General features: G+C 35.2%; 1 protein-coding gene across 1 annotated transcript in view; it reads left to right on the forward strand.

Moving 5' to 3' along the window:
* The window catches only part of SELENOF (selenoprotein F), a 42,257-nt gene that overhangs the window by 11,873 nt on the left and 7,225 nt on the right, over positions 1–23,159 (forward strand). Inside the window, exon 3 of the mRNA XM_074266318.1 lies at positions 18,687–18,750. Within this exon, the coding sequence (XP_074122419.1) occupies positions 18,687–18,750 (64 nt within the window). The remainder of the gene's footprint in view (positions 1–18,686; positions 18,751–23,159) is intronic.

The raw sequence follows: 23,159 nt of genomic DNA on the forward strand, positions 1-23,159 counted from the left end.
TTTTACTTTTACAGTATTTTCAGTTAATGTCAATTATGAAATTCTGTTTCTCTAAAATGTAATCGTTCTCTTGAGAAGCAGGTTTCTTGGGGAGCTTCTGGAGGCAGCCTTCCTTTCACTTCAGTTCAATTAATCCCAAAATGTAGCCAAGAGTTAAAGTCCTTTACTGTCTCTTTCCAAATCTTATCTCCAGATTCCTTTATTTTTTCCTTCAAGCCTTGTCTCCTTCACTTGAGGCTCGGCTAGCTTTCTTCGAGGCCTCTCTTTCCCTTTGGTTCCCGAGAGCTCTTGTCCAAGACCCTCTCCTCTTCCCAATTTCTCTAGCCAGCACAGAAATCAAAGTGGGAATGACTCTGATTCTGCCTCTAAGAGTATGGGATTGTGGGGTTTCACAAAAGTCAATCTTAGTTGTGAATCTCCCAAAGTCCTCTCCTCTGAAGTCCCCTGAAGTTCTCCTGGGAAGTCCTCTCCTTGACTGAAATCCAGATTCTGACCCTCCCCACTGAATCCTGGCTCCTTATACCCTTCCAGAGAATGGGCTTGTGGGAGCTCCTTGTGGACCAATGATCGAACTCCTTTAAAGATGTAAACTCCTTTAAAGGTGTGAACTAAGGTGCATAAGTACCTTGTAAGAATCCTAACAGTCAATACCTCAAACTCTCAAACTTTTTGAACATTCTTCTTTGCAATGGCATATTTTTGTGAGGCTGTGTTTTCCATAGTTACTGTTAAAAAGAAATGAAAGTGGCCATGATCAGTCTGATTCCAAGTTTTGAGCAGTTGTGCTATGTATGTCCAAAGGCACACACATCAAATTAGTAAGTGATTTTGGTTATTTGAGAATGAAATAAAAATATTTAAATTTTTTAAAAATATAAATTTAAATTTAAAAGTCCTCCCTTCCTCCCCCCTCCAGAAAGGCCACTTTGTTGTTAGAACGCAAATACTTACCAAGTTATCTAGACCTAAATATTTAATAAACTTAATACATAAAATAAAAGGTATTTTATTGGGCCTATGGATGCTGTGAAAAAAATTCCCTGGGATACTAAGAATATGAATTATAAAAGTTTGGGAAATTTTGTTAGTCTCTGATTTGAATGATAAAGTGACAATCCTCTTAATGTTCTGTTTACTAGAAGAATTAACATTGCAGAATATCAATTGTAAAAGCACTGTGTCAGTGCCAGTTTTCATTATATCATTAAGTCTACAGTCACCAGACCTCTGTTCTGATAATAATGTCATTCCTCAAAATTCGTGCTGTGCTCCTACTGTGAGCTCAAGCAATGTTTCTAAAGCAGTACCAGTGGAGTGCTTATAAATGTTTCAATAAGTGTCTTGTTTTAAAAGTACTTTTAAATTTTAATCTTTTAAATTTACTTTTAACTTAATCTGCATTAACACTTCAGTCTAGACAATCAACAAGTGTAAATGCCCATATTGAAAATTTAACAACCTACTCTCAAGCAAGTTAGAGCTGGCTCCAGCTCACTTCCAGTGACAAACCTTAGGATTGTCCACCACTCAGGGCAGGAATTTCTTTTGCAGCATCTCTTAGTATCTCTGATAGTCCCCACTATCTCTCCAAGCAACAGCTTTCCTGTTGGACAGCTGATTGATAGAATCAATTGAGTTATAACCTTTTTCTTTCTTACTTCCTATTCCTTGACCTAGTGGATCATAGAATTGAAAATTGTAAAGGACCTTCAGAAATCATCTAGTCCTGTGTTATCATTTTGTAGAAGAGAAAATAGGTTAAATGACTTACCCAAGAATTAATACTTAATCATGATTGTGAACATTATATCACTTATTGACAACAAATAGCAAATCAGAATTCAAAACTTTGATATTTTCTCTAAATCTGAGCTCTATCTACTATATGGGAATAATCAACCCTCCCTTTTTACACTCTGGAATCAAATAAAACATGTGGGCCCATAAATTCACTTTATAGAGTCTTCCTGATATTCTGGCAGCTTTCCTCACTCACCAGCTCATCTTTTTCATTCAGTATATTTGTCATGTTTTGCAACACTTCTCCTTTGTAACTATTTGTATTTTGTGGCAGTTTGCTTAAGCACCCAACGTCCCTTTCCTTTTGGGGGCAAAGAGGAGAGGTGATCCTTAATAGTACTTTGTAGCCCACAGTCATATGCTATTTTAATATTGTTATTAAAACCACAGCTTCTATTTCAAGGAGAAAGTTGCCACCTTTAAAAGACCTGAGCTTTGCAATTCTCTAAAAGCATTCAGCCCAGTTCCTCCTCCTACTGGGTTCTGGACACAACATTTTCAGTGCCCATCCATAATGAGAGAAAACATTTCATAAACTAAGTTATTCAATCAAAACTTCCAGTTCATTTGGGTTGAAGTTACCCTTGCCTCCAGAAATATGCCTTAGTTTGAGGACATCTAATGCTTATATATATATACAAGCAAGCTCTCTGGAGGTCTGTGTAATTGAAGATATAAATTCACTCACAGAACTTGAAGCAACTTGGGACAAGTAGATGAAAGTTCTTTAGTGCTTCCTACCTCATTCATACTCTTTCCTGATTCTTCTTCTTTTGTTACTTTTTTCTATTTCCTAATACCTTGAGTCTAATTTATAAATGGAAAAAATTTTCATGAAACTTTTGATTTCATTAGAACTATGCTTTGATTTCAGAAACCTTTAAACATTTATCAAATTTTGTCACTGGTTAAGTCTCCACCAATTCTCCACACGCATAATATTTGTTTTTCGGGAATGGGAGCTTTGTATACTTCAGGGATCAACTACAATCTAGTCAGATAGGTCAAACCAAATTGACTTAATAATTGATTGATTTAATTGATTTTAAAACTGGGCCCATATATTTGGTTATAGTTAATTTACTTTGAAATTTCCACATAATTCAGAAAGTAACCTTTGTAGCATTACTCAAAACAGCTGCACATTCAGCGGTCCATCTTATCAAAATCAAAGTGTTTCTTGTGTAAAACATAGAAATGGAGGTGAGACTAACTATGTGTGAAATTGTAGTCAATGAAGACATTTCACAGTTGCTTAAAATAGCTTCTCTCAAGCGTTTCCATATACTATGTGATATCTTCAGTGAAAACAAAAACATAAACAAATGTTCTTAACAAATGCCACTAATTAACGTTAAAAAAAAAAAGTTTCTTATTAGGATCATCAGGACTGCTGTATTCTAACAGTTCAACAACACCAACATTCTGCTACTAGCTAAGATCTTTATGTATCATTTTATGTGAGCAATGTCAGTCTTTAAATTTATCTTATGTAATTACTTTATGGAGCCCTGAGTGCTGTTCAAATTTACCTTTAAATTTATTGCTTTTAACATTTAAATAGAATGTCAGCTTGTGAGCTAAGAAAAAAAAATTCTCTGCAGTTTTATTGCTATTAGCAAACCAAGCTCAGCCACTTTCTTTCTTAGAATGTTGAACAGGAAGTTGAGGTACCATTCCTGTAAATTGTCGTCTTTAATAAATAAGCAGTCACTTAAGATGAGCTCTTTATGAAGAAAATAGTAGTCTGAACCAAATCATTTCTTCAAATTAGGAAGAAAATATGAGCTTACATTGATTCTACTGTATTCTATATCAGTTACATATTTAATTCTTAATATAGTCAAAAAGAACTGTCCTAAGTATAAGATTTTGTTGTTGTTTTAAACTTTAATTGTAAATTTGTATAAATAGCTGCTCTATTGAAGATGATAAGAGACAGTTTATTTTCTTCTTGATAATGCTAGTTTCATAAATACATGGAATTTAAAATTATTTTTATGTTTTCTGTTTTTATAATAATCTCAGGAAGAAGTATGAAATTTATCCACAATTTTTTAACAGTTTTACCTTTCCAGTGTTTTCTTGATACCTTATCATTTACCTGTACATACCACAAAGCCAACCCTTCTTTGTAATACAGTACCTTCATCTGGTAGTGTGTATGGCAAGCAAGAAGGGACCTTGGAGGTCATCTCATGACCCCTTCATTTTATCAATGAGAAAACTGAGACTCAAGAGAGTCATGTTTAATTTGGTTCTTTAGGACTGGTCATTACAGTTGTTCAAGGTTCTTCATACTCTTCTTTGCATTTCTATCTTTAAAAAAAAAAAAAAAAAAAAATTTAACTAGCATAGAGGATTTGGATCTAGAGATATCTTTATTTCCTAGACCAAACCTCTCATCCTATAGATGAGGACTTTGCCTGTTGTCAGTCATTTATGTTTGTTAAGCTTTTGGTAGGCAATGTTACTGTGTTTTAGGCCCTACACATATATAATAAGTTAGATCCAGGAGTCAAAGCCAGGTCTTTGCAGCTATTACTACCCCACATTTTCATGGGATTGTTAGTTTTATTTTATTTATTTTATCCTATGCCATAATTAGTTGGTTCTAAATCTTTAATCCTCCATTTCTTACATAATTCAGAACAGTATGCAAAAATATTGACATGTTTCTAACACTCAAAGTGTTATGGAGCTTGCTTTATGGAGGTTTTTTTTACTGGAACCTTTTTTTTTAAACTTCCTATCACAAGAAGTAAATCCCAAACTTTTTCATCCCTTAAAAATGGACAATAAAGACAATAGCAGTGATTTTCTTTTGTTTCAACCATTTTGAAAATGACTTTTTTTTTTTTTTTTTTTTTTTTTTTTTAATGATGTCTTGACAACATTAGTTTGGGGCTAGGTTATAAGGAGAGATCAGGCAGCAAGAGGGAAAAGCTTTACTGTTGATGAGAGAGAGCCATTGAAGCACAGAGAGAGAATTAGTCTCATCATTAAACTGGCAGGAGGAGGAATAGTGAGGGCAGGGATTATTTATCTGTTTGAGGGGTAGCTGTGTTCTGTTTCATTAGCTTTCTCCTGACTTGATCCCAATCATCAGATATTGAAATCTCAATCAATGGAAAGCACTGTTCTCAGCCAGTGGAAAGACAAGATGTTAGACCCCCATCCCAAACAATATGTCCTGTTTCAAGATTTGTGAGATACATGAGATTACTTGACCTGCACAATAATTCTCTGAGTGAGGTATGTCTGCAGTCATGATCACAGGCAGCCAAGCATTGCAGTGTGTGCTGTTGGACCTGAAGTCAGGAAAGCCTGAGTGGGATCCTGCCTGGAGGACTCAGCAGCGACGTGACACTGGGCAAGGAAGCCCTTTCACCTCTTGTAGCACCAGCCTCCTCATTTGTTCAATGGAGTAATAGCACAAGGATCAATATGAGGATAAAATGACGAGAGCCTCAAGTGCTATTAGCTAAGAACAAATCCATAACTAAAATAACTTAGAACTTGATTAAGTTGTCCAACCGAGGGGGAATAGAAAAGAGGTGACAACCGCCACTCCATCCTACACATGCCTCAAATGGCTCCAATTTAAAGGAGAAATAAAACATAAATGTGTGGCCAGCCTGGAAGTGGTTTCCAGATCAGACAGGTTGCTTGAAAAGTGTTACGGGAAATGTAACATTCTTTCCTTCAGTTTTTGAATGTGATTGGATTTCTAGGTTCTGAGTTAGGCAATTAGCAAAGTTGTAAGCAACAGGTTTGGTTTCTTAGCAGTTTGGGGTTAGGTTCAAACAGTGCTATAAAGTTTTCCCACAGTGCTTGCAGACTTTTAAGCTGCTATATAAATGGTACTATCTATCCCTTTATTAATTGATGAGGAAATGGAGTGGTTTCTTATTACCAGAGTCATACAGATGCTAGGCGTCAAGAAGCGTGAACCAAACCAAGTGCTCCTGATTACTAGTTACACTATCTACTACACCATAATGTCACCTGAAAAACTTATTAATTGGCCCCCAGATTTGGCCTTGGCTGAATTTTCCACTCATCTTGGACTTAAAGTAGCTTTCAAATGAAGTCTTTCCCTCCTCCTTTGATTGAGTTAATGATAGGGTTGTCTGCTTCCAACATAATCAGAAGCATTAAGTTGCTTTTAAGGCCCTCCTAGTTAACTCTGCACAGTAGGAATCAGGACCATGTTCTCTCAGATTCCTTTGCCTACTAGTAAAGCACAAATAAAGAAAAGAGGCAGGAGTACAATTAGATCCCACCAGATCTCACTGGTTAATATGGGGGGGGGGGAGGAACCAGACATACTTTTCAGTAAACACATTTAGACTGAAATATAGTAAAGGTTTGAGGGGTATTAAAATGATTTCTTCATAAGATTTTATCTTTTTTTTAAGAAGGTAAACAAAATTTAAGATGTGTGCAAATTTAACTGAACAAAATGAAGGACCAACTGTGTATAAAGTGTTATGCTCATGGGGAAGAGAAGGTGACCATGAGCTAGTTTATCATCTATTAGAAGAATATAATGTGTGCATGAATAAAAAATACAGAGTAACTTGCAGAAGTGGGGTCTTGACAACTTGGGAGAGGTGTCTATGGGAGTGACTTGCAAGCCGAGTCTCAGGACAAAGTGAGTATGAAGAAGCCAGTGGCAGAGGGGAGAGACCTCATCATGGTTCTGCTACTTGACTAGATTTTTAATCCCACTATCTCAGCATGGCTTCTCAAGTTCACCATACGTTAGCATGCCAGCCTTAGAAGGGTGCTTAGAATTCTACTTCCAAAAGCCTAATAGAACCTTTCATTGCTTGCTGTTTAGAAATCTCTTGTCTTTCCCTGTATCCTTCCCATTGCCATGAGAAGTTGAATTAAGTCTATATTATTTTTTGAAAAACAAAAATTAAAAGGAGCATAATGAGGGAGCCTGTGTTAACATGACAGAGATCCAACCTCAAGAAAATAAGAGTTCTGGCTCTTGAACCTTTCCTTGTCCAGTCAGAACTCTTGAGTTATAAAACTATTATCCTATTGCAGTGGTAAATAGAGTTCTCTCACTTGGATGTCTCTTCATGAATTATTTCAAGCAGTTTTTTACTTTTTTCTCTGAGATTATACTGCCATATCATCTGCATAGAGTGATAGTATTGCTTCTTTATTGCCTATTCTAATATGCTCTTTCTTGGACTTGGGTTTCAGATAATTGAAGATGTGTGACTAGATTTAGACGGAGACTGAGACTGAATAATAAGATCTGGGAGCTATCTGGAGTTATCTCAAAAGAGATGGGAGCTAATAAGGTCACCAATGAGATACTATAGAGAGTGAAGACTAAATGAATGAAGAACTACCCAGAGAAAGTATATCTTGGGTGAGGCTGATAGGAATGAGCGTTCAGATCAAGTGAGGATTTTTGTTTTGTTTTGCTGTAGTTTTAAGTACATAGCCCTTTTGTGCACTAGGACAAAATTAAAGAATCTACTCTCGTGTCCCTAGATGTTCCAACCCGCTTCTTCCTTACTTACAGTACTTATATTCTAAGGAAGCTAGAATAGGCTTGAAATTTTAGAAGTTTAGATCCATATTTTAAAAAATACCACGATCACCATTGGACACTGGACCACGGAAGCAGTCAGCAAGGTCCTGTAGAAATAGCCCTTTACTCAAACAGATACTGACTGGAAGTGCAAGTTTTTCCAAGTTCCTTTGGATTAAAAGTAGTGTCAATTTGGCTTCAGGCCAAATTGTTATCCAGAAGTTGCATGGGAAAATGGCATCTTTTGTATGATCAAATCATATGAAAGCAACCTGTATACAAATAGCTGGTGGTATACAACGCCAGTTTACTGTATTTGTTTTTTGTTTTTTTTTTTTCCCCCATTGCATCTTTGGTAGTGAATTTAGCTAATGGGAGGCACACATTTAGATAAAAATGTCATGTAGACAAGACAGTAACAAAGGTCATTCTTGTCTTTGACTAATAAGATTTGTTTTTTCATTTGAAGATTAGATTGATCTCCCAAGTAAAATTCTATTAAGAGTAAGTGTTTGAAGTAAAAATATTGGATTTAACTCTCCATTGATCATTTCCGAGTATTATTAAGTACCTGTATTGTCCTGAATGCTGAGATGTTATGAAATGTGGTCCCACTTCATCAGAAACAAAGAAAAAAAACTTTATAAAATAGCTTATAATTGAGCATGGAATCATGTAGAACAGTCTGTACCAGAGTTTAGAGAATGCAGTGATCATAAAATACTCAGAAAATTCTTTATCTGAAGTGAGTTGAAAGATGGGTTAGATTTAGATGGGTGGAAAAAGCAAGATGCCCCAGACAAGAATAGCATGCTAACAAAGGGATATAGATGAAAGCATATTTTGTGTAACAAAAAGTGGGAAATGGAATCATAACTGAAAATCTACCCACCTGACTGGAGAAAAGAGCTTTGCAGGGGCAGGAAGAGAAATGATGGGCTACCTGAGGTAAAATCAGATCATAAAAGGTATTGAATTCTAGACTGAACAATTTAAAATAAATTTAATAAGCAATACAACTAATAAGCAGAAAAATGTCAAAAAGTATACTAGATAATAGTGGTTCTCTTTTTTAACAAAACATTTTTCAACCCTCTCTGGGATAGTATCTATATATTACTTGGTGATTTTAAAAATGCATAATATGCTCACAGAACATTATATTTCCATAATGTGTCCCTTATTGATGCATGTTTTGTTGATATTTGATAACTTTTAGGATATTTCTCCAACTCTAGCTGCATCGCATCTCTAATTTAGCCCTTTTCTTCAAGGTTCCTGAAAGCAGTGCACCCATCCCACCTCTAAGTACTACTGCAGCATCCTTCAATGTACTTGCTCTCTGCCTCTCTTGCTTGAGCCAAGGAAGCTTGTGGAGGAGTGAGTGCAACCGAGAGGAATGCTGGCTTTGCAGTCCCATGGCCGGGAGACCCCCCCACCCCCACCCTCAAAGAACAGTCATTCAGAAATTAATTTTTACTGCAACAGGGAAGCAGGAAAACATCCAGACATGCAAATTGAAAGTAGTAGGGCCGGGGGCAGTTAGGTGGCGCAGTGGATAGAGCACCAGTCTTGAATTCAGGAGGACTCAAGTTCAAATGTGGTCTCAGACACTTAACACTTCCTAGCTGTATGACCTGGTCAAGTCACTCAACCCCAGTCTCAGAAAAGAAAAAAAAAAAAGGAAGGAAGGAAGGAAGGAAGGAAGGGAGGGAGGGAGGGAAGGAGGGAGGGAGAGAGGGAGGGAGGCAGGGAGGGAGGGAGGGAGGAGTAGGGCCACTTTTCTTCCAACATCCTATTGCCTGATACCTTCCTCCAGTCATCCCCATGCATATATGTACACATCAGTCTTTCTATAATTTCATTTTTTCTAGCCTGAGGTGATTTTAATGAAGATAAAGCAAAAGTTCAATTTACAGTGAATATATTTGAGGATATTCATAACACAATAGTGTTAACTACTAATTCAGGCATTTTCTTTTGTCTCTGCTACAAACTGAGTCATTTACATCTCCCATGATTTTTTTCCCTCACTAAGTAGTTCTATAAAATAGTTTTCTTGTTCACAAACAAGCATAGAGAATTTTATTATTGTGTTCCAGTTTAATGGGATGGCAACAGCAGGAGAAGTTAACAGATACAGTATTGTTTGCTTTTTAAATGATTCAGGGAACCTATATATCATAAAAAGTGTCTTTTGTCCACTGATATAAATGAACTTGATTGAATTGTGACTAGCTCTCTAGTGGGGAAATAACATAGACCAGCTATTTGTCCTACTATGAATATGTACTTTATGATTGTTTCACAGAATTTTAATTATGGCAGAATTATAATTTAGAAATAGACCCAGAATTTTGCTTTTTCCTATATAATATATGAAACTTTCCTGTGGGCCAATAAGTATACTCAAAGGAAATTGTGTAATCTTTTCAAATATTTTAACTTAAATTTTATTTTAAATATACATTCCAACAATCATGTCAACATATAATGCTGGAGAAACTGAGGCAAGGTAGATGAGCTCTCTGGAGTAGCCAGGCAGCACAGTGGGTGGAATGCCAAGCTAAAAATCAGGAAAATTCATCTTCCTGAATTCAAATATGACCTCAGATACTTAGTAACTATGTGACCCTAGGCAAGTCACTTGGCCCTGTCTGCCTGAGCTGGAGAAAGAAGTGGCGAACCCCTGCAAGGCCTTTGCCAAGAAAACCCCGGATAGGATCCAAGAGTCAGACAGATCTGAGACAACACAACAGGAACTCCTCCCTTCCCACACCATCAGTCCCCTCCGGCTTATGCTCTGTGATTCCCCTCCGAATTATCCACAGCTAACATAGTCATTCCTTGGCCCTGCCTTCACCCCACCGTCTCTTCCAATAAACAGAAGTCTTCCCTGCTGCGGATGGGCAGATAGAGAAAAACTGTAGCCCCATCCTCCCAAGAACAGAGGACAGAGGCAGGGGCAGCAGCATTCATGGGATGGTGCTACAGCAGATCTGAAAGGAAAGGGCTGGCATCCAGCTGAGGCCATTGAAAAGTTAATTCACCAAAGTGGGGAGGAAGTTGAGATGACTTTGAGGTCCAACATCTATGATAGCCATTGTTACAGGGTAATATAATAGTGAAAAGAAAAAAATTTTAAATTGATAGTAGTAAGGGAAAATTCTGAAGATCACAGGTAAGGGAAAAACTCATTTAAAAACCTAGAGGACTGGCACATTAATCAGCAGGAAAGATATGAAAACAGAAAGGAAGATGACTGAAAGTGCTCTAAGTAAATGTTGTGAGACAAAGGAAATTGAACCAGTACCTGGTGAATCAGAACTCTGTGGAATCCCAAGAAAGCATGGAACCATAGCAGGATGGCTTCAGAGAGAAATAATCTTTTTTTTCTTAAGGGTTAAAAGGGAACAAATGGCAGAATTTTTTTGTATACCTAGAAATAATTAACCGAATGGGAAAACTTGAATTTACAGTGATAAGTGTCTTGGGAATATAGCTGTGCTTAAGGGAAAGACAGTCTTCATTTCACAAAAGCAAAAAACAATAATGTTAAAAGATACAACATCTCCATGCAAATGAAAGGCATGATCCTCAAACACAATTTACATAGAGACAGCTTTAAAGTCATAGGCTTCTGAAGAGCCTAAGTCAAAAAGCCTGACTACCATAATGCAAGAAATAATACAAGATAACTATCCAGAACTTCTGACTACAAAACACAAAGCAGGGTTCAGAAAAATCCACATATCAGCTGGGGAAGGGGGGAAGGGAACTAACAGTTTTTAATGACAAAACATTCTATAAATGATCAGGAGAACAATTTTTCAAATATTAACGGGGGGGGGAATAAAAAAGATTATTCTGTGCCCACCAGAGCAAAGGAGCTTATATTACTACTCAAAAATGACATACTCTTAAAACTTAGGTTTAATCATTAATGAAGAAAGATAGATTACAGTAGAAGAGGCATTTAAAGAATTCTTTTTTTAAAAAATTAACTCAGGGGCAGCTAGATGGTTCAGTGGATAGAGCTCCAGCCCTGAATTCAGGAGGACCTGAGTTCAAATCTGGTCTCAGACACTTAACACTTCCTAGCTGTGTGACCCTGGGCAAGTCACTTAACCCCAGCCTCAAAAAAAAAAAAAAAATTAACTCCGTTTGCAAACCTTAAATCTATCTAAGGACAGATAGCAATCAAAACATCAGTAATTAAACTTCTCTTAAACTTGAAACTAAACTCATAAAAACTTTGAAAAGTAGAACAAAACTAGGCAGAAGCAGAAACTAATGATTTGGGAGATTTGTAGGTGGGAGGCAGGAATAACAGATACCCTTAAGAAGTTTTCCAAAAGAACACAAGGGAACAAAGAAATACCATGGACTCGCAGCTTCTACCTATTACCTCTTATCTCTTAAATCAGTGCATTTTGTAGAATTAAATAGAATAAAAATTGCATAAGAGGGGAAGTAGAAAATAGAGGGAGATGTGATTTATCCTAATCAAGCTAGTTCTCACAGCAAGAATAAGTGAGGTAAAAAAGAGAATTAAAGTGGGAGAAAGAAGTTCAAGGAGGAAGTCTCACTTAAGAATACTTCCAATGAAAGATAAATGGTAAATGGATAGTCTATCATGCATATAATCTACAGAGATTTAATGCTTAGAGGGACCTGTTTACTCTTATGTTATGCTTTCCTGGACAAAAAAAATTTTTTTTGCTCAGAAAAGCTTTCAGAAACAAACAGCATCCAGAAGGGTAGGAGAACATGGACCTAAAGAGGAGATTATATAACACATAGGGATAGAGAGAATAGGAGTTAAAGTTGGACCACATGATCAGGAACCCCAGAAAATTTCCAATCCATGGAGATTTAATAATGAAAGTTTCAGTAATTAGTTCAGTAATCCAAAAACAAATTATAGAAACAATAATTAATATGAAAGACAATGATTATGTTGGAACTATATTCCAGAATTTGTGGTGTGCAACTAAAGTAAACTTTAGGGTAACATTATATCTAAAAACATACAGTAGCAAATTAGAAGAGAAAAGGATTGGTGAATTAACTGAAAGTGCATTTTTAAAATCTAGGCAACAAATAACAATGTGAAAATTAGAGGAACAGATTGATCAATTGGAAATTAAAAAGGAGTATAGAAATTGTAAAAACTAAAAGACAGTTCTTTGTAAAGACTAAAAGAATGGGACAAAAAGTAAAATCTGCAAAATGGCAAATGAGCAAGGTGAAATCACAACAAAACCAAAAGAAATTTAGTTTTTAGAGCTTGATTAACATTTCTATGCTAATAAAATTAAGACAATAGAAAAGTGTCACCTTCAAAAAAGTATAACTCAATCTGATAGAAAACTTTGGTGATTTAATGATCAAAAAGGAAATAGAATTAGCCTGTTAAGGAAAGGTGAGAGGAACCCGAGTCCTAATAAATAAGGCAATTTACCAGTCTTTGAAAGACTGATTAATACCAGGGTTTTGTGAATTATTCTCAAAAATTGAAATAGAAAGCATTCTGTTGGACATTTTATTTAATAATTAAACTAGGAAAGGATAAAATGTAGAATTGTATAGATCAAAATCCATGGAAAAACTTTAAATAAAATCTTTCAAACACAATACAGAAATTTATCCAATATGTTACTCCTTTTGACCAAACTGAATTATAGTTAAGTTGCAAAGATGGGTTCAGCATTAGAGAAATAGTCAACATAATTATGTTAGAAAGTCATTGATAAAGTATAAAACTCATGTATGCTTTAATTTATATATGTCTGTGTGTGTGCACATAAATGAATTTTTTAATAACAAATATCAGCAACCAAAAGTAAACATCATATGTAATTGAGGTATTTTAGAAGCTTTCCCAGTAAATATAGTAGTAAAGTGAATGGGTCCACTCCCTGTTTTTATTTGATGTAGTTAAAGAAATGTTAGCAATAGCATTAAGACAGAATGAATTTAAAAGCATAAAGCTGGGTAAGAGAGAAGATTAAAATGTCTCTCTTTGGTTTAGAAAACCATAGGGAATCAGCAAAGATACAAATATCTTCATCAAAATTGCAAAACAGAAAATAGTTCTATAGAAACCAATGGCATTTCTATGCAATAATAGGATCAGAGAAAAACAATAGAAAAAGAAACCCCATTCAGAATAACAATAAAATGCATGAAATATTTGGGAGCTCACATGTAAAATTTCAACTACGAAATGCTTCTTAAATTAAAAAAAAAAAAAAAAAATTTAAACAGCTAATGGAACATTCAGAACTCCTGCATGAATGAACCATGCCAATAATACCAAAGTCAGTATACAGTTTTGATGCTATACATTATCAAAATAATAATTTGATGCTATACATTATCAAAATAATAGTTTATGGAATCCAATAAAGGGAGTGGAAATACAAAGGCACATATAGGTTAGTTTTAAAATATATATGTGAAGAAAAAGAACATGTTTAGAAAAAAAAATCTGCTTAAGAAAATCCCTATTCAAAAAATATGAACAAACAATTCTCAGAATTGTCAACTGTGTGAACTCTAAAACATAGCTAACAGAAAACTAAGGAAAACAATTCTAAGGTTTTTCCCTCACACCTGGAAAATTGGCAAAGATCACAAAAGGTGTGTGTGAGGGTGAGAAGACTTTAAGTTCTAGGAATATACTGGTGGGTTCATGAACCAGTCTGTACACAGCAAAACAGAAGGCCCTCATTTATAAAGTGCTTGGCTTAAATTCCATCTCTGACCTTAGTCATTACATAGCCATGGCCATGTCAGCATCCCATGAGGCTAAGTATGATTATACATGTGACACACTCGGCAAATTTTTAAACTTCTGTAAATTTCAGTGGTCTTTGAGAAAGTGAGAAAACGTGTGTGTGTGTGTGTGTGTGTGTGTGTGTATGTGTGTGTTTCATGTTTAGGAAGAAAAAAATTGTATTCACACCTATTGATAATCTTTGGCTGCTAAAATGATTCTTATTGAAGAAATTAGTAGCTGAAAGTTGGACAAGAAGTTAATTTAGCATTAGGTTTAAAATATTTTCAAAAGATTGATTAAAGAGTAGATGGCCACTTATCAAACTTTCATGTGACACAGGAAGCATAGATCAAATATTGGATGATGAGAATCGAAAAATGTATTAATGGCTAGAATACTCAGCCAAACTTTAACTTGGGTTCAAAAACAGGACTTTACCAGTATAAAATGGATATTTTTAAAATCATACTGTGTTTCTTAACAGTTCATTTGAAAAAAATGTGAAAATTTCAGTGGACCCCAGGGTCAGTGTTGGTCAATAGTGTGATCCGGCGGTCAGGAAATACAGTATGACTTGTCTCCCTGCATTCTGTCAAGCAATATCTATTGTGTCCAGTTCTGGGATGTTATTGAGAAACAGAACATCTAGACAATAAGTCCTCAGTTACTGGAAATAAGAATGTTGAGATTGGAAAATCCAGAATTTAAAGGATACATTACAGTGATCTTCAGGTTCTTCTTGCCCCAGCAACACTAGAGCGAAAAAAGGAAGTTTCAGAGAAGCAAATCTGTTCTGTCTTAAGTAAAAACAAATTACAGTATTAAAAATAGAGCACACTACTTTGGGAAGTAGTGGGCTTCCCTTCACTGGATTCCTCATATGGCCTCTTCTGATGTCCTTATAAAGCTGCTAACTTAAGCCTGGGACATTCCAACACATGCCTCAGCCTCTCACCTCTGTTTGGGGGAATGGAAGGTAGAGCACTCCACTCCTCCCAAAGTCTTCCTGGAAAGCAAAATTGGATTCCAGCTCACTCCTTGGTGTTCTCCCAACTTCCTTTCCTGCATTGTTTTCCACTATTGGATTTCAAGTGCTTTGTCTTTTTCTTTTTTCTTACTACATTTCCCAGCATATTGCACAGTACCTAGGTGATAGTAGGTACCTCGGAGATGCTTACTGAATTGATTTACTATTTAGAGGTTTATTATTTAGAATTGTCATAGACTATAGGCCCATTCCAACTCTGAGTTTCTGTAATTCTGTATAAAATGGATCCTCTACTCTAAAATCTATAGGTAGGTAGGTGGCCCCCTGGGTAGATCACCAGACCTGAATTCATACCAGCCCCAGACAGTAGCTATGTTTCCCGAGGCTGGTCACTTAACCCTGCTTACCTCCATTTCCTCATCTGCAAATGTTACCCGAAGAGGTTCATGCAAGTCACTCCAGTATTTTAGCCAAGAAAATCCCAAATGGGGTCCTAAAGTGGCTGAAACTAAAACAACTGAATAATCTAAAAAATGGGAGCAGTAAGAGAATATAAGTGAAGGCTTGATTTTTACTATTTTTCTATCATTAGTATGTTTCTTCAAAAAAGGATAAAAATGAAGGTTTTGATGAGGAGTGGTATAAAAAAAATAATACTAAGGTTGAAATTCAGTAAAGCCAGGAAATTCTAGGGTTTGCTCTTTTTGTATCTCTTTCATACTTGTTACCCTGAAGCCTAGATTATTTACTAGCAATGTGGATTTCAATTAACTGTTATTTTTTTTTTAAAAGGGTGTTGCCAGTGATGTTGTTGATATGAAACAGTTGAATGCAGTAGTTTGGGGCTTTTATCAAAATAATGTTTCAATAAGCTTTATAAGACATTTGAAAATTGCTACAATCTGTAGTTAATTTAAATTCTTTGTGCAACTTGGAAGAACAAATCGTTTCTCCTGAACAATGAATTTATAAGCAAACTGTCCATTTAAGATACAAGTTAATGTTTCTGGAATATCCAAATACAAGTTAATACCATGTATATCTATTATGAAGTTTGACCTCTTCTTAAAATAGTGTCTAAGAAAACTTGAATTAAGTAAGGAAATAACATATAGAACTAAAATCTGATAGTCTCTAGTCTACAACTCCAACCCCTTCATGAAGCACATAAAGCATGAATCTTTCTACAACAGCCTTGTAAGAAGTGTCCATTTAAAAAGTTTGTTCTTATCATATTTAGCCAAAATCTTTCCTTCTGAAATTTTTCTAGTTCTCTTTTCCTGGGATAAGTAAAGTAATTTGAAGACCTTTCCATTGCAAATTCCCCTGCTCCCTCCCTAACATGTACTCTGCTCTTAGATAAACAGCTCTAATTTCTCTGAACAGAGCACTATATGTTGTGCTTTCTTGGCCCTTTGCCATCTAATTTTTTTCTTCTGAAAGTGGTATAACATGGCTTTGTCAGTCTTAAAATGTGGGACCCAGAATTGAATGCATTATGCTGGATGTGGCTTATGTCAAGCCATGGGATTCTACCTATCTTTTCTCCAAAGTTTTTGGAATCCCTTAGGTGGATGGGCCCATGCATACCAGATTGTGTCCAGGAATCCTCTCCTTGTAATATTACAGATTTTCGGTGGCATAGTCATGTCCTCCCAATTTTCCCTTCCTTTTATTTCACCATCCATTTCCAAGTCAGGTTCAATATTATTGGTCCAAGTCAGGTTCAAGGTCTCATTTCCTCTGTGTTGCTTCATTTGCAGTTTTAATGATAAAGTAGTTGTCAATTCAAGGATTTATCAAATTTTCTGCTTTGAGATAGGAATCTCTAAGAGATGACCAGATAATCATTGTCACCATACCCTAGCTTTTTCTCTGTTATCTTTGTGTGGAAAATGTTTTCCAAGATCTAAAATTTACCAAGTTAGAGTCCTTGATAGACAATTTTTTTTTCCCCATTTAATAGAACTTTCCCAGGAGACTAAAATATTCATGTTCTATGTAGTTTTTGATAGTTTTTAAAGTTAATTTTATTCTGCCCTGAAGATTCTTTTTGGTTTCTTAATTTTCCACAGCTTCTTCAGTTACAACTGCCACTGTTCTTTCTACATTTCTTTTTAAAACTGAACAATACTGTAGGGAGTGTAGTGATAAAGTGTCCTGTCATCTTGGAGATGGACAGGACCTAGCACCTAGTCATCCCTCTTCCCCCACAGACCAGAAATCATTATATGTAATTTGTTTAGCTATCCCATAAAATATTTGTGTTACTTCAATTCACTAAACATTGCCAGGTACCCATGAAATAAAATAAAAAGTAGTCCTTGTCCTTAAGAAGCTTAAATTCTGCTAATGAGATAAGAGTACCTACATAAAGAGGGGGTAGTCTGGTGCGACAGAAAAAATGGGATGCTGTCAGATCTGTGTTTGGGTTCTCCCATTTACTAAATAAATTATTTGTTCTCTTTGGGTCTTGGTTTCCTTCATTGTAAAATCAGGATGGGTTGGCAGGGTAATAACAGCTGAGATGCTAAAAAGGGAAGTGACTTAAAGTAATGGGTTCGCACAGCCATTATCAAGGGGAACACTTGTCCATTTACACCCTGCTGCTCTTCATATCATCCAAGGTAAATTGAGAAAAAGAAAGCCCTCTGACATCATTATAACTACAAAAACTCCGGGACAATGAATGTAAGAACAAATGTTCTCTGTTACAAAAGATATTTTTGAACCATGGCAGATGGTATCTAGGCATACTACTTTGTTCATCTGGTTGTAATAAATCCTGAATACAGTCCTGTGCCTTCTCTAGTCCCAGATTATATATGAGCTGAGCTTTTTATATTTGTTCATTTCATTTTGAATGAATGCAAAAGAGAAAAAAAGTTCAAGATCTGGGGAAAAGGTATGATGGGGGAAAGGTTTTTAAATAAATGCTTAATGCTACCTTATTTGTTTATTCTTGATTTATTTTAAGACTCTGTGAATAATTATTGGCATTTTTGAGGTCCTGCAGAATAGAAATATAAATTCTAGCAGCATATGCTTTTCAACATAATTTCATTGCAGTAAAAATGATTTACATATCTGAATTTCGTTATATTTCACCTGTAATGCTTTTTCTGTTAATTTATAAAAATAATTCTAGTAGTTTGAAACTTTTCAATTTTTAAAATAAGGATTTATTTTTAAATAATATGTTGCTTCTAAGTAAAATAAACACAGAATACTTGTAAGTATGTGAATTTAAAGCTAGAAGGAGTCTTAGAATCCATCTAAGTATCTCAGCTCATGTCAGAATCAGGATTTTTTTTTTTTTTTTATTCCCAAGTCCAGTATTTTTTGGTCAGGGCTACATTGTCTTCCCTCTCTAGGGTTTGAAGTATAAACATAGAAATTGGTAACTCTGACAGATTTTTACTATCTCAGTCAAAACTATTCAGCATATCTGCTGATCCCCCACAGGTATTTACAGTGTTGATTCCAGATTTTTGTGCAGTTTTAGATGCATGTGATGTTTTCTATCAATAAAATATCTGTTTTTCCTCTTATAGCTATATGCGGGAGCTATTCTTGAAGTATGTGGATGAAAACTGGGGCGGTTCCCTCAAGTCCAGGGTAAGTGAAATAGTAACAGAAGAACTAAATTCAAACCTATAAATTCATAGGGAGCTCCCTATGCATTGGTTTATCAACCAAAGCAGACCTGTAGAGGTGTGCTCCTTAAAGTCTGAGACAGATGCTGAAAGCACTGAGCATCTGATGAGCAATGGATGGAGAGCAGTGTTGGAGCATATTGAATTCCTGGCTTAGAGTCTTACTTTTTATTCACAAAGGCATGGTGTCTCTTGACTTAAATAAATCATTTAAAATAAGCATTTTCATAACATAATTCCCAAAAGAAATAAATATTTTTAAGATAAAAAGTTCTGTGTATTTTATACGTTTCTCAAATCAATTCATTTATATTGTTGATGATCTGGAAACCAGTCTGATTAAATTCTTGCTTTATAAAAAGGACATATGTTTGAATTCATTTAAATGACATATACATGCCCCAGAGATAAATGGGAATTTTATAGTCTCTCTTTCTACTGCAGCCTCCATAGACTTACTACCATAACATATCTAAGACATACACAGTCTGCTCACAATCTTTCAGTGGCTCCAAATTGCCTGTGATCAAACACAAACTTCTTTGCCTGTGTGGCTTTTAAAGCCCCCTCCTTCATTTCACAACATTCCCCTTGGCACCCTTGAGGGCCTGGCCAGTTCTTCACATTTAATACCCCAGCCCCAGCTTCACATTTCAGAGTTCTAGTTGCTTTTAAGGTGGGCCTGAGATCACTGCTGTGAAGCCTTTCCCACCTCTGCTGACTCCCCCAAATGCTAAGGCTCTTTCTCCTCTACTTTCTTGTTGTGTGTATTTGTGCCCATGTTGTGCCCTCTCCCAAGAGGAGGCAAGCTCCTTAGAGGCAGGGGCCATTTTGTGTGTGCCCAGTAAAATCCTTTGTGCATTTCTTTTGTAAGATTCCTTTGTGCAAACAGGAATTTTGTTCCTGTTTGAGTTTGGATACTAAAAGGATACTCTCTTTTAAGAGAGAAAATCACAAGTAGTGAACTACAAAAGATAGTCATTTGGAAGAAAGCAACTTATGTGAAAATATGAATATTTTTACTTTTTCAAATAAGGGCACATTTGAACTGCAAAAGGTCTCAGGGTTTTCTGCTGCTTTCCTTCTGATCACTTTTAAGTATAATTTACAGAGCTAAGCTTACCTGTTCTACTACTATTTGCAAAATGCCAAGATTTTTAGATGTTCCTGAATACTTAAGTGTGCTAATTATATATTTTTATGGTAGTTTCATTCCTGCTTAGTACTCAGTGTCCTTTTTCCTTTTTATACAATGACAGGATTAATTTCTGAGTTCACTATGTTATATAATTGAGCAGATACATTTTGTTGCTGACCTAGAATACTGTTGAATAAAATATTGCTCATTTTTGTCTCCTAAATCTAACAAAGTAATAGTAATAGGTTCGGCCATGCAACTGGTTAACACAATACATATGTATTACAACAGCCTTGGGCCCACGAACATTTCCTTTCAATTTGTTGTAGGCCAGAATTGTCAGAAGGGCCTTCCATAAAGAAGGTCAGGGGTCAGGGGAGAGACATACACAAACTTTTGGTCAGGGACTTTTGCCTATCACAATGAATGAAACATAGTACACTTAAGTTTAATAAAATCGAATTATTCTTCATCTAGAAAACTCAGGAGGATAGAGGTAGAACTGTATTCTGACTTTGCAAAGGACAACATTTTAGAAGAGTTGGACAAAATGCAATGGGGTTACAGTAAAAAAAAAAAAAAATCTAGGCCAAAAGAGGCCACAAAATAATCTTGTTGTATCCAAACCTGACTTTTAAACCTTATTGGTCCTGTTGTTGGACAGTTAACAAAGATGATTTGGGGGGATTTCATATGCAAATCTAAATCATTGCAAGTCACATTGCATATTGGATTAAGTTTGTGTTTTTATTTAATGGATTCTAAAACATAAAAGCTTTAAGCTCTGCTGCTTCTCCTTAACCCTCCCCCACCAAAAAAAAAATTACTTTGCATGATTTTTCTGTTCTTCAGATAATTTAAATGTCAAATGGTACTGCCATTTTACATCTTGACTTTTCTCATCAGTCATTAAGCATTTATTAAGCATCTACTATATGTCTTAAGTACTGAGAATGCAGAGAAAGGCAAAAGGCAATCGTTACTCTTAGAGCCTACAATCCAGTGGTGGAACAAAATGCAAACAAAATGTACAAGCAGATTATAAGAAGTTATTATAAATAACTCACCAACAAGTGAAGTCAGCTAAAATTAAGTGGGATTGAGGATATTTATCTCAACTTTCAAGATGATGGTCTTCATTAATCATTCTTATTCTTGAGACTTTTTGCCCACTTGAAGACCTTTGCTTTCTGTTTGTATTGATTTCCACTTAATAATTTGTTATATGAATCTTTTAGTATTCCAGGATTTTCTATTTTCACTAGGTTTGGAAACTTTTATTTCAAAGTAGTTAGTCCCACTATTTAAAAAATATTATGTCTATTATAATAGCTTCTTCAATAGATGCTGGTATTCATTCTTTAAAATCTTTTTAAGTGTGGATTATGAATATTAGTATTTGATAATGTTTCACATGTGCCTTTAAGTGAGAGGCAGTTGTGCTTCTGAGTCAGGAATGTTTAGTCAAATCCTTCCTGTTACTTACTGGCTGTGGAGCCAGGGCCTCTCAGTTAACCTCTTAGTGCCTTAAGTTTACATAAGTGTATCCATAGAGGGTATAGGTGAGGGAACTTTTTCTGTACCTAAATCACAGCTTCATTTGCATATAATTATGCAATTGAACACTTGTTTTTTTTTTTAATGTTAATTTCAAGCATTTTTTCTGTCACTCTAATGAAGTATGAATTCTCCTATAAATGAAAATTATTAAAGTCTTCAAAAATTTTTTCCAAACATGTAAATGTTCTTTGAATTCCTCAGTTAGAATTGTCGCCTTACTGATGCATGCCAAAAGGAAATTAAGCAAGTTCTACAAGGCAAGATGTATTTTAATATGGTTAATTTTAGCAATAATTAGGTTAACCACTTAAAAACAACTGAAAATACTAGAAGTCTCCATCTCACATGCAGATACTTCTACTCATTTTGTTATCTGCCAGTAATGCTTCCTTTTCTTAAATATTTGATACAATCTTTGATTAAAAATAATATGCCCTTCTGTAATTAGGTACTTATTGGTGGATCAGCTGTCCCAGAAGGGGATAAAAAATTAAACTGGTTTTTAACCACATTCATCCATATAAGTGGTAGTGCCACTGAAGTATTTTCATTAACCAAACACTACTGCTTGAAAGAGAAGAATTTTTGGCTTTATCTTTAAGAGATTGGTGGTAACAGTGGTGATGGTGATGACAATAGAAGTTGTACAGGTAGTGTTTGAAATATAAGATTATTTATATTAAGTTAAACTTAACATTCTTTGACAGTGGCAGAAAAGAAAAGTATTGGGAAAGAAAACTTTCCCCTACCATTTCAGTTGGGTTTTGTTTTGACTCAAGATGACTTAATTATAATAAATGAGAACAACTTTAGAGATCACTGAAGGCAATCCCTGTATTTTACACATGTGAGAAACTGAGATTAGATGACCAACTTAGTGGCAGAATAAGACTACCAAAGAAAAGCTTTTATGGGTGTTTCTTTTTCTTTTTTCTATTATTGTTGCCATGTCCTTCTTGATACAAAGCACTTTTTTTCACTCTTTGCAACATAGCACATTTTTATTCCCATGTTTATATTCCACTCATCTAGACCATGTCAAATTCAATAGAACTTCCAAGCACACCTTTTCATAGCTTATTTCACTGATAAATTTTCAACACATTGTATTATGTGCCTTTAGTTTTAGAAATCTAAATGAATCCAAAATTATAACCAGATTTTGTATTTTTAAATATTATTGAACTACTGCTCTATTATGGTTTCCTTTAAAACAAACTTTTTTTTATTAGTTTTCATTTGGCAGCAGTACAATCTTTAAAAAAATATTTTCAACCTTTTGACTTAAAGTTTTACTTCTCTTTTACCAGTAGCAAACTTGAGAGTCTCTAAAAGTTAAGATTTCCCCCCCCCAAAAAAAAAAAATACTGTCCAGTGAGAGATGAGGATTGTGTAATACTTGCCAACTCTTGTATTCCCCTGAGAATGCCACAAATTATATTGTGATAAGAATCATAGAAGTACAAAAAGTCATGAGTATTTTATCTTGTCTTTCATCATTTCTATATCTGAGTACATCAACGTATTATTGACAGTGCTGCCTGTATAACTGTCAAGTAGCTGGAATAATTGATAGAAGAACATCTTTCAAAAATAGATGATCAAATTAATCTCCTTTTGAGAGACTGTTGTACTAATGTCATTGATCAGTTTTTTTAAAACTGCATAAAGTA

The sequence above is a fragment of the Sminthopsis crassicaudata genome, chromosome 4 (genome assembly GCF_048593235.1).
Source record: "Sminthopsis crassicaudata isolate SCR6 chromosome 4, ASM4859323v1, whole genome shotgun sequence".
NCBI classification, from domain to species: domain Eukaryota; kingdom Metazoa; phylum Chordata; class Mammalia; order Dasyuromorphia; family Dasyuridae; genus Sminthopsis; species Sminthopsis crassicaudata.